General features: G+C 42.0%; 1 protein-coding gene across 4 annotated transcripts in view; it reads left to right on the forward strand.

The window, feature by feature from the left end:
- Positions 1–12482, forward strand: part of dgkza (diacylglycerol kinase, zeta a) — a 570823-nt gene that overhangs the window by 299231 nt on the left and 259110 nt on the right. For all 4 annotated transcript variants that reach the window (XM_060838748.1, XM_060838746.1, XM_060838747.1 and 1 more), the window contains exons 19-20: positions 7885–7996; positions 8603–8802. In XM_060838748.1, the coding sequence (XP_060694731.1) occupies positions 7885–7996; positions 8603–8802 (312 nt within the window). The remainder of the gene's footprint in view (positions 1–7884; positions 7997–8602; positions 8803–12482) is intronic.

Genomic DNA, 12482 nt, shown 5'->3' on the forward strand with positions numbered 1-12482 from the left:
TAAGGAGGGGGGTCCCAGTATTTTGACCTAGCAACAATGGTTCAAGGAACCATGATGTTTTCCAATTCAGGATGGTGAGGGACTTGGAGGAGCATTTGCAGATGATGTTTCCATGTATCAGTTGCCCTTGTCCTTTAGAGGTGGTTATGCGTTTGAAAGGTGTTGTTTAAAGAGTAGTGATGAATTCCCACAGCGATTCCTTTAGGAGATACACACTTCTGCTACTGAGCATTGGTGGAGGAAGGAGTGAATGTTTGTGGATATGCCATTCAAGGGCATTGCTTTGTCAAGTATGTTTTCAAGCTTCTTGAACATTATTGCTTTATCCTGGCTGCTTTATCCTGAATGGTATTAAGTTTCTTGTGTGTTGTTGGAGTGGACTCTTCCAGGTAAGTGGGGAGTATTCCATCATAATTCTGACTTGTGTCTTATAGATGAGGGATAGACTTTGGGGTGTCAAGAGATGAGTTGCAAGCTGCAGGATTGCTAGCGTCTGATCTGCTCTTGTAGTCACTATCAAGATGGCTAATCCAGTCCCAGTCAATGGTAACTCCCAGGCAGTTGAGGTTGGGGGAATTCAGTGATGGCAATGCCCTTGAATGTCAAGGAGTGATGGTTAGGTTATCTGTTGTTACAGATTATTGTTGCCCGGCGTGTGGCGTGAGTTGTACTTGCCACTTGTCAACCCAAGTCTGGATATTGTCCAGTTCTTGTTGCATTTGAACATGGACTGCTTCAGTATCTAAGGAGTCATGAATGGTGCTGAATATTGCGCAGTCATTGCTGATCATCCCCACTACTGACCTCATGGTGGAGGATAGGTCATTGATGAAGCTGCTGAAGATGTTTGGGCCTAGGGCACTACCCTAGGAAACTCCTGCAGAGATGTCCTGGAGCTGAGATGGCTGACCTCCAACAACCACAACCATCTTCCTATGTTCCAGTTTTGACTCCAACCAGCAGAGTTTGCTCCCTGATTCCCATTGACTCCAGTTTTGTTAGGGCTCCTTGATGCCACACTCCATCAAATTCAGCTTTGATGTCAAAGGCTATCACTCTCAGTCTCACCTCACCTCTCCAAGTTAACCTCTTCCGTCTTTGTTGAAACCAAGACTGTAATGAGGTCAGGGACTGAGTGGCTCTGGCAGAACCCAAAGTGAACAGGTTATTGTTGAGCAGGTGCTGCTTGATAGCACTGTTGATAACACCTTCCATCACTTTACTGATGATCGAGAGTGGACTGATGGGGTACTCATTGGCTGGATTGAATTTGTCCTGCTTTTAGTGTACAGGGCATACCTGGGCAATTTCCACATTGTTGGGTAGATGCCAATGTTGTAACTGTACTGGAAGAGAATTGCTCAGTGCCCAGCACGTTCTGGAGCACAAGTCTTCAGTGCTATTACCATGATGTTGTTAGGGCCCATAGCTATTGCAGTATCCAGTGTCGCCAACTGTTTCTTGATGTCATGTGGAGTGAATCAAATTGGCTAAAGACTGGAATCTGCAATGCTGGGGACTACTGGAGGAGACTGTGATGAATAATCCAGTCAACACTTCAGGCTGAAGATTATGACTAATGTTTCAGGCTTATTGTCTGCACTGAGGTGCTGGGCTCTTCCATCATTGAGGGATATTTGTGGATACGCTTCCTTCAGTGAGTTGTTTAATTGTCCGCCACCATTCATGACTGGATGTGGAAGCTACGTTTGGTCTGATCTGTTGTTTGTGAGATCACTTAGCTCTGTCAATGGCATATTGCTTCTACTATTTGACCTGCTAATATTTCTAGCATCTCCTCATTTTTAGGTATGCCTGGTCCTGCTCCTGGCATGCCCTCCTGCAGTCTCCATTGAGCCAGCTTGATCCCCTGGTTTGATGGTAATGGTAGCGTGGGAGATATGTCGAGCCATGAGATTGCAGATTGTGTTGGAGTACGATAGCTGTGGCTGCTTATAGCCCACAGCGCCTCATAGAGGTCCAGTCTTACATTGCTAGGTCTATTCAAAATCTGTCCTGCTAGTCGTGCTGGAAATGTTTAGCAACTGAGCCAGTCTTGGCTGTTCTGCTGTTAATTGTTGTAGGAATTTAGATCTCGACAAGGCTAGGAGCAGGAGCCCCATCCTATCCTTGGTCTGTGAAGTGGGATATAACTCAATGAAAATGCAAGAGGAGCAGATTAGGATAACTGGGGAAAACCCCCTACAGTGGCGATAGAGGCTATTCAACCCATTGAGTCTGCACTGACCTTTTGAAGAGCATCCCACCCAAACTCCAAAGACAGGGTGAAGCAGAGGGAGGGAGCCATGCCTGTTTAGGGTGAGTAAGATCACCTTGGTCAAGGCACACTTTTTTATTGAACTGTTAATAATTGAGTTTACTGGACCTCTGAATGTCGGGGGCTGAGAAAATAACAAGTATTAGTCTGCTGAACTCCCTTGGCCAGTAGGTATTCCAGAGATGTTAATCCTTCCTCTTGACTGTTATTCTCCATGTAAACGCACACTTGTTTTCTCAGTTTATCCATCTGCCCCTCATCCAAGGGTAGAAGCAACTATCTGGAAAGATTTTCTAAAACTCCTAGCTAATTGAATTAATCATTTGAATTTAACCAGGATGAAGAGATTATTTGTCTAATTCATTTTGCAGTTTCCTGGCATTGTCTTCTCAGGGAGGTGGGAATGAGCCAAATTTGAACTCCTGTAGGTGATGGTTATATGTCCCTTTCCTGACCCATAAATGACATCTTTGTTATTTCTACAGCCCTTCCCCTTTCTTCTTCTTGCCATCAATCAAGGAGAATAAAAACAAGCGTACATTGTGGAAAAGGCCATGTTTCTCTTCAAATACATAACTCAAAATGTGTAACGTCATAACCAAAAGACTACCTCTCGCCTCCTATTTCTGATTCCTCACTGTCCAAGATTCCAGTATACTGACTAATAGGATTGAAGTTGTTAAATGCTTCATAAAATGCTTCAATTGCTCTGGAAAGAGTTCAGAGGGAGCTTCATTGAATCAGGCATTTTTACTTAATTGTTATTTTTGACACAGCAACTAAGTAATCAACAGAGACAACTTGTATTTTACATAGTGCCTTCTGCATAATATGGCGTATCCAGGTACTTCACAGGCAACTGATAAATCAACACGTGATGCTGAATCACAGATGGCAGTATTAAGTCAAAAACTTTGTTCAAAGATTTTGGATTTAAGGAATATCTTAAAGGAGCTAAGTGATGTTATGGGAGAGCATTCCAGAGCTTACAATGTAAGCAGCTGAAGGCAGAGTCACCAATGGTGGAGTGGTTAAAATCACAGATGCTCAAGAGGCAGAATTAGATAAGTGCAGATATCTCAGACGCTTGTGTACTTGGAGGAGATTGCCAAGGTTAGGAAGGGTCGAAAGATTTGAAAATAGGGGTGAGAATGTTAAAGTTGAGCCTCTGTATGTCACTGAGTACAGAAGTGATAGTTGAACAGGACTTGGATTAGTAAAGACGTGGGTGGCAGATTTTTGCATAAGTGCAGGAAAAGGTATGGGAATATTGATGTGAGAGAAGTGTGTTAGAATGGTCAAGTCTCAAGGTAATAAAGGAATGAGTGAGAGTTTCAGCAGCAGTTGAGCTGAGACAGGGACTATAATTGGATGATGTTATGGGGGTGGAATGTTGGCAGAGATATGAGGCTGGAAGTTCATTTTAGCATCAGCCATGACATTAAGGTTGTGAACAGAGTGGTTTTATCTCAGCCTGTTGCCAGGAAGAAGACCAGAGTTGGTGACTCAAGTAGAATTTGGAGGACCAAAAACAGTGGCTTCAGTCTTCCCAATATTTAATTGAGGGAATATTTTTCTCATCCAGTACTGGATGCCTGAGAGTTTAGCCGCATTTGTAGAGTCATAGAGACGTACAGCACAGAAACAGACCCTTGGGTCCAACTCATCCATGCTGACCAGATAGCCCAAATTAATTTAGTCCCATTTGCCTTATTCATATACCTTTCCAGATGCCTTTTAAATGTTGAAATTGTCCAAGCCTCTATCACTTCCTTTGGCACCACCTTTTTAAGATCTTTACCTGCACACCTTCAACTTATACCCTCTGGTTTTGAATTCCCAAGAGGCTGGAATTAGATGAGTGCAGATATCTCAGACACTTGTGTGCTTGGAGGATATGCCAAGATTAGGAAGGGTAGAAAGATTTGAAAGTAAAGGTAAGAATTTTAAAGTTGAGCTATTCACCCTATTTACACCCCTCATGATTTTATAAACCTCTATAAGGTCACCCCTCAGCATCCAACACTCCAGGGAAGATAGCCCTAGCCTATTTAGCCTCTGAAAATGTGTTGCTGGAAAAGCGCAGCAGGTCAGGCAGCATCCAAAGAGCAGGTGAATCGACGTTTCGGGCATGAGCCCTTCTTCAGGAATGTTTCCTGAAAGGTTTTCTGAAGAAGGGCTCATGCCCGAAACGTCGCTTCTCCTGCTCTTTGGATGCTGCCTGACCTGTTGCGCTTTTCCAGCAACACATTTTCAGCTCTGATCTCCAGCATCTGCAGTCCTCACTTTCTCCTCTTATTTAGCCTCTCCCTACAGCTCAAATTCTCCAACCCTAACAGCATCCTTGTAAATTTTTTTTCTGAATCCTTTCAAGTTTAATAACATCTTTCCTATTTCAGGAAGACTAGAATTAAATGCAGTATTCCAAAAATGGCCTAACCAATATCCTGTACAGCTGCAACATGACTTCCCAACTTCTATACTCAATGCATTGACCAATAAAGGCAAGCAGACCAAACACTGCCTTCACTTCCCTATCTATCTGTGATTCGACTTTCGAGAAGCTATGAACATGCACCCCAAAGGTCTGTTTGTTTGCCAACATTCCCCAGTACCTTACCATTAAGTGTACGTGTCCTGCTCTGATTTGCCCTATCAAAGTGTAGTACTTCACATTTATCTAAATTAAATTCCATCTGCCACATATTGTCGCATTTGCCCATCTGATCAAGGTCCCACTGTTCTCTAAGGTAACTTTCTTATATGTCCACTGCACTGCCAATTTTGTTGTCATCTGTAAACTTAATAACCAATAGAACAAGGTGTTGGCAATGTACTTGTGAAAACTAATGCTTTTCTGTTGAATCATGTTGGCAAACGGGTAGTGTGTAGTTGAGAAAAAGGAAGGGATAAAAGATACCTCTTTGAGGGATGCCAGAGATTTTGGGACAGTCTCATTTTCCCTGAGCAGTCAATTCAGTTTCCGGGTTCCATTTATGTTTCATGATGAAAGCAACTTGACCCCCGCACCTGTTAAAGAAGGGTAACCGAATGCTTGAGAGAATCCCTTTTTAACTCGTGCTGCTCATTAACACTTATCTCTTGACAGTCCTTTCTCTCACTCTTTGTTGTAATTAAGGCTGCTCCAATTACAATTGGATGTGTGAAAACCTCAATAAATGGTATAAGTTTTGTATTATAGGTATTTTTACTGACTTACTCATCTTACTAAATACAGTATTTCCATTCATTCTTGTCTTACTAACCCACTCACAAGTGCTCCATATTTTTGAGTACTGTGTTCTCTTTTCATTCATTTGTAACTCTTTATTTATAATGCAATTTTCCTTCATTCATTCATAAGTACATGTGTAATTTCTAGCTTATTCAGAGTTTATAAGCCTCATACTTTTACTAACATTTACTCCTTTAAAAGATAAAAGGAGTAACACATTTTGATTATGCAAGCAGACTGGACAGACACTCTTAATCCTATCAATGGTAGCAGCCAGCACTTAGCAAACGTTTAAACCATCTCCTGTTTCCCCAGGACAGGAGTCACCAAACCTTTGTGTACAATAGATAAAACAGTGTAACACCATAGTGATAGAATATTAATATACGTAAGAACTGTGTATAAAGAGGCTACTCTAAAAACTGTACTTTGGGATTCTATCGTCACTTTGAACTTGTGCTACTGCAGTTGCTGAATAAAGAGGCTATTTTTGATTTCAGTCTTTATTTGAACACGACCTCACAATGAGCAATAAGAGTTTGATAGGTCTGCAATGGATTACTAAATGAGGATATTCTTGTGCAGAAAAAAGGAGTTCTTATATATTAGGTTTGGCACTTTAAACCTTGGAAACATTTCCTGCACAGTCTGAGCACTGCTGCCTCACAACGCCAGGGACCTGGGTCGATTTCTGTCTCGGGTGACTGTCTGTGTGGAGTTTGCACATTCTCCCCGTGTCTGTGTGGGTTTCCTCTGGGTGCTCCAGTTTCCTCCCACAATCCAGAGATGTGTAGGTTAAGTGAATTGGCCGTGCTAAATTGCCCATAGTGTTAGGTCCATTCGTCAGGGGTAAATGTAAGGAAATGGGTCTGGGAGGGTTACTCTTCGGAAGGTCGGTGTGGGCCAAATGGCCTGTTTCCACACTGTAGGGAGTCTAATCTAACCCAAAAAAATGTAAAGTAGCAGACGATGTTATATCTGTTTTGGATACAGAGCATTTGACTTCAGATTTGGTGGCTGTGTGTCTGTTCCATGTTTCAGCACTGAATCAGGCACTGAGCACTGTTTAAGGCTGTGACACCATGGGAAACTGGCAGACTGGACAGCCCACAGGCACTCCTGAGAAACAAGGAGCACTCAAATATAAACAAAATCATCTGACTGTCCTGTCCATCACAGGTGGTAATAATAGTATCAGAATTAATTGAACTTTCTATGTCTATTCCTACTCTCCTGAAATAAATACTGATTTCAATCTCTAGCTTGTGTGAAACTGTCATTTTATATGATAGGAAATTAGCAATTCATTTTGTGGTGTTGAGCTCCCTCAGTGACATTTTGAAGTTGTCCCAAGTCATTAATGTTAACTTATACAGTTAAATTTCAAAATGACTGAGCTTATAACAGTGGTTCTCAGTAGTCTATGACAGTTCTGCAAGTGGACTGGACACTAGTTCAAAATACCAGTCACTGCCAGGCTGAGGTAACACGAGTAAACTCAAATCCTCACTCGAGTATCATCTCAACCCCAGATGGTTTCCACAAGTGGCACAAGTTTGTCATCAGTATGACCAATTGCAATCAGCAACACTTATGTTCCTGTTCACAATATCGAAGTGTGGCATTGGAGTTTCAACACTGGTAGGATTGTAAAGGAAAAGAATTTGGCTGGCCATGGAGCCTGACAGGAGACTGATACTTTCTGACCAAATATCACCTCATCTATAAGTGGGAGTTGCTGGAAAAGCTCAGCAGGTCTGTGAAGAGAAATCAGAGTTAATGTTTCTGGCCCAGTTACCCTTCTTCTGAGGAAGGGTCACCAGGCCTGAAACGTGAAACTTGATTTCTCTTCACAGACGCTGCCAGACCTGCTGAGCTTTTCCATGAGTTTCTGTTTCTCTTTCTGACTTAGAGCATCAGCAGTTCTTTGAGTTTTTATCATTTCATTTATGTATCATCTACAATAATGTTATTTCTCCCATTAAGTCTGATGAAATTTTTTAATGGAGGCAAGAGAAAGCGTGTTAGTTAGGATTGGTGATGGATCCACAACGTCGGTTACCACAAGGCATCTCCTAAGTAGAAAGTTTGAGAATCGCTGCCCTGCAGGAATGCCGGGAAGTGGAGTGGGTTGTGGATGATGGTGCTTGGGAGAACAAAGGAGCAAAAAGAAATTGCCTCTGTTGTTGATTACAGCGAACCCTCTATATGACTGCTGGTTCATTGCCAAGGGGCAAGTGACTGCACTCTAATTGAGGACTGGTTCTTCACCCAGCCCTGATGCTACTGAACTTTGACCTGTCAACATGTGTGGTAATTACTTCTCAAAATATGTTCTCAACTGAGTTGTCTCGCTGTGTTCTACACGCAGGTACTGTGCGGGCACGGTGCCATGGGGAAATCCAAGCGAACATCATGATTTTGAGCCGCAGCGTCATGACGATGGTTACATCGAGGTCATTGGCTTCACCATGGCATCGTTGGTATGTCTCCATTGTCTTGGATCATTGGGTCTGTGTTGCCCACGGAATGCTTTCCCCTTCTTGTTTATGTTCACCGGTCAGTTGGTAACATGAGGAATAGCACAATTGGGATGCTCCCTGAAAGTCTGAGTTTACAGAAGTTGAGTTGGACCCTGGACCTACTCGATCAGACCAAGGCCAAGTTGTATCTCAGACCATTTTCCCCGGCTTTGCTCCCTTTAATAGCGGACCTTCTTCCCGAAAGGATATTAGTGAACCAGATGAGGTTTATTGTGACAATCGACTGTGTTTACAAGATCCTGTTTTACAGATGGTATTCACTTCCTGACATCTGTCTTTTCAGTTGTTTTTTTCAGCTATTGTCTGCTCCCATTTCTACAATTGCCCTGATCCCCATTTCTGCCGAGATTTTGGGACAGTCTCATTTTCCCTGAGCAGTCAATTCAGTTTCCGGGTTCCACTTATGTTTCATGATGAACGCAACTTGACCCCCGCACCTGTTAAAGAAGGGTAACCGAATGCTTGAGAGAATCCCTTTTTAACTCGTGCTGCTCATTAACACTTATCTCTTGACAGTCCTTCCTCTCACTCTTTGTTGTAATTAAGGCTGCTCTACAAGTTGGAGGACACGGGGAACGGCTCAACCAGTGCCGTGAAGTGACACTAACAACGTACAAGTCAATCCCGATGCAGGTGGATGGGGAGCCATGCAAGCTTGCGCCCTCAGTCATTCGCATTTCACTGCGGAATCAGGCAAATATGGTCCAGAAAACCAAGAGGAGGACGTCCATTCCGCTGCTTAATGAGTGAGTATCATCACATCCTGACCATTTGTACCTTCCATTCATTATAGAGGACAATGTAATAGTCATGAGATAGGTGATGAGATTCTAAAAGGAGACAACTCATTCCCTAAGTTCCTTATTCCGTGGCCCACTCATGCTCTTGAGTGTACAAAACTTTTGCCGAGTAATTAGATATGCTTTGGCTAGCTGAGGAATTGAGTGTTAGAATGCAGAGGAGGGGTTATTCTATGACAAAGGTTCTTGCTTGTAATATCAAAGGGCCTTTTGTTATCATTGAAAGAAATACCCACCAGTTGAAAATGTTATGTAAGGCTTTGGGGCACACTTTCTTATTTCTTGTATGGATTGTAGGTGTGGCTGGCAAGGTCAATATTTGTTGCTTATCCCTAACTGCCTTTGAACTGAGTACCTCGCCATGCCATTTCAGTGGACACTTAAGAGTCAACCACATTGCTGTGGGTCTAACAGCATATGTATGCCATACCAGGTAAGGATGGCAGATCTTCTTCCCAAAAGGATATGAGTGAACCAGCTGGGTTTTATCACAACAATTGACTGTGATTGCAAAGTAGCCATTAGACTAGCTTTTAATTTCAAATTTCACCATCTGTCACGGTGGGGTTTGAACCCATGTCTCCAGAACATTAGCGTGGGCCACTGATTATGACCAATGATATGACTACTGTGCCACCATCTCTCTGTTGTCATGTTTAGTGACTCTTACAGCCTGCTGATCCCGTTTATTTCACCACCCACTCGCTTTGACACAAAATACCTTCTCTTGCTTTGAGCTTGAGAGAAAGGGAACAAGAAGGTATTGCGTCAGCTGTGTGTTGTGAATTCCAATTGTAATAACCCTGTCTGTTGGTAATCATGCTTTCAGTTGTCTAGGACCAAATTGAAGTCAACGCTGTAATACCATTCCTACACCCCTCTATCTCTTAACCTTGCTCTCCTCCTTGAAGACACTAGTTAAAACCTGTCTCTTTCACCAAATATTTGGTCATCTAACTCAATGTCTTTTTATGTGGCCCGGTGCCATACATTTTTTTTCTACAATACTCTTGTGATACACTTAATGATATTTCACTGCATTAACTGAATTCAATAGATGTGAAGATGGATTCCAACATAATGTTGCTAAAGAGTGTTTGTGTGTGTAGTCGAAATTAACATTCAAAGGCTCAATTGAGCATTGCATTCTAATCGGATTTATTGTTATATATGTATATTGCAGCTGCTGGCCCACACACTCCTCCCAGTCAATTAGTTCCATGATGGACTCTTTGTTGCAGCTAAAATCTGAGCATTTTTTTTTAAAGCGAGCAAGCTGAAAGTAGAGGGAAAAATTTATGAGCAGTTACTCCTGGTGGCATTCTTCCTTTAAGTCACCAGCTACTTGTAAAAGGTTTGGACATCAAGAGTGGAACAAGGGATGATAATTCATATTCTACTGTCTAATCTGTGTAATAATACTCTTGTATTAAAAACTTGCATGCACAGTGGAATACTGTGTAGATAGGATATGCTCATAGGTCTCCATTGCCTTGCTGAATTCAGTGTTTATGCTAGCAAACTTACAATTTATGATCAGGGTCACTGATTTAAGGAGAAGGAATAAATCAACCTGAGGATCTGATCTTGATTCTAATTGTGTAAAACATACAATTGTGATCAACAGCTCATTTCGTGGATCTCAAGCTCCATTAACTGCAGTGGGAGATGTAAGTCCAAATGCTGATTGACTGTCACCTGTTTTTGTGAGATCACAGTCAAAATGAGTCCCAGTGCTTTTATTGCCTTTACTTTGTGGAGTCTTAGAGTGAGAACTGATGAAATTGCAGCATATGAGGTCTTGAGGTAGACTTGTTAGGGTGTGTGTTGAGAGGATGTTTCTCCATCTGAGGGAGTCTAGAGCCAAGCGGCACAGCTTAACAATCAGGTTCTCTCATTTAGAACTAAGCTAAGGAGAGTTTTCTCCTTCTAAGGGTCATTTAATCTGTGGAATTCTGCGGAGGCCATGCCATTGAACACATATCCAAGGTTTTTAGACAGGCTTTTGATCACCAGGAGAGGCAAGTACTATCGGGGAGCAGATAGAAAAGTGGAGCTGAAGGCATAATCTTATCAAATGGTGGAGCAGGCTCAAGGGCCTAAATGGCCGACCCTTGCACCTAATTCTTGTATTTTTGTGGAGGAGCATAAATGGGATTTTCAGGCGCACATCCTGCAATTGTTCTGGAAAGTACACCAGCACAGGTGAGGTACACCGATATTAGTTGATGCTTGCTTCTGTGCAAAATAGTAGATGAAGTCACTCCCTAGCTAACTAATCTGTAACACCTGGTATGCTGCAAGGTGGGAGGGTGAAACAAGAGAAGTAGAGGTAGAGCCAGAGAAGGGGGTTTTTTGAAGGTGTCCTCATGCAGTTTACGTGTCATTAAGTATTTGGCAGTCCAAATAACTAATAATGACTGAATTTGGGAAATGAATTTTGCACTGTGATTAAAATTTGATATTTATCCATTTATATTTAATGGGGCTTAACTGCAAGATGACATTTTCAGGAAGTGGTTTTGGACAGCATGGTGGCTCAATAGTTACCACTGCTGACTCATAGAACCAGGGACCCAGTTCAATTCCAGGCCACGGGTGACTTTCTGTGTGGAGTTTTCACATTCTCCCTGGATTCTCCAGTTTCCTCCCATAATCCAAAGGTGTGCAGGTCCAGTGAATTGGCCATGCTAAATTGCCAATAGTGATCAGGGATGTGTGGGTTAGGTGCATTTGTCAGGGGTAAATGTAGAGTAATAGGGTCAGGGAATGAGTCTGGATGGGTTACTCATTGGGGAGACTTGTTGGGCCTAATGGCCTGTTTCCACATTTTCGGGATTATATGATCTACATATTCCACCAGAAAAGAGTCGTTGGTATTGCTTGACTGCCAGTTTACCATGGAATCTCCGGAATTGAACAACTAACACCTTGGGAATATAACTATTGCTATTTCTCTCTGCTCAGAAAGAGCTGTTAGTCAGTATTTAGAGAAAAGTAACGTGTCATCTCTGAACATGCCCCTCATAAAATCTTTGCCTGTGTGTAACTGTGGAGGGGATGTTTTTTGTTCTTTGATGTGATTTGGGTGTTCCAATCCTTAATTGCCATTGAATTGAGTGGTTTGCTGAGCCATTTCAGAGTACAGTAAGAGTCAATCACGAGTAAGGATGTCACATTTTCCTTCCCTAAAGGATGCTAGTGAATTAGATGGGTTTCTGTGACCATTTCATGGTCACCATTACTGAAACTAGTTTTTGATTCCAGTTTTGTTTAATGTATATATTTATTGAAAAAAAAATTTTTACACAAACCAAAAAAAGTTATAAAAGTACAAAAGTACAGAAAAATAGAAATAATACCGTACTATTATGTTATATTACAGTAACATTAACAATAAACCGCCTATTATTCTTTAAGATGCATTCGAGGTATATTTACTTAAACCAAATTAGCACAAGCTCAAATTGAATAAAATGACATGAAATTAAATTACAATCCACTAAACATAAATTGCATTACGTTGTATTATATCAAATTAGTCCACTCGCCACACCGCCATCAGGCTCCTGTCCATGCGAGCAACAGTGATTATACCCGTATTTACCAATACACACCCCCCTCCC

This window comes from Hemiscyllium ocellatum, chromosome 18, assembly GCF_020745735.1.
Source record: "Hemiscyllium ocellatum isolate sHemOce1 chromosome 18, sHemOce1.pat.X.cur, whole genome shotgun sequence".
NCBI classification, from domain to species: domain Eukaryota; kingdom Metazoa; phylum Chordata; class Chondrichthyes; order Orectolobiformes; family Hemiscylliidae; genus Hemiscyllium; species Hemiscyllium ocellatum.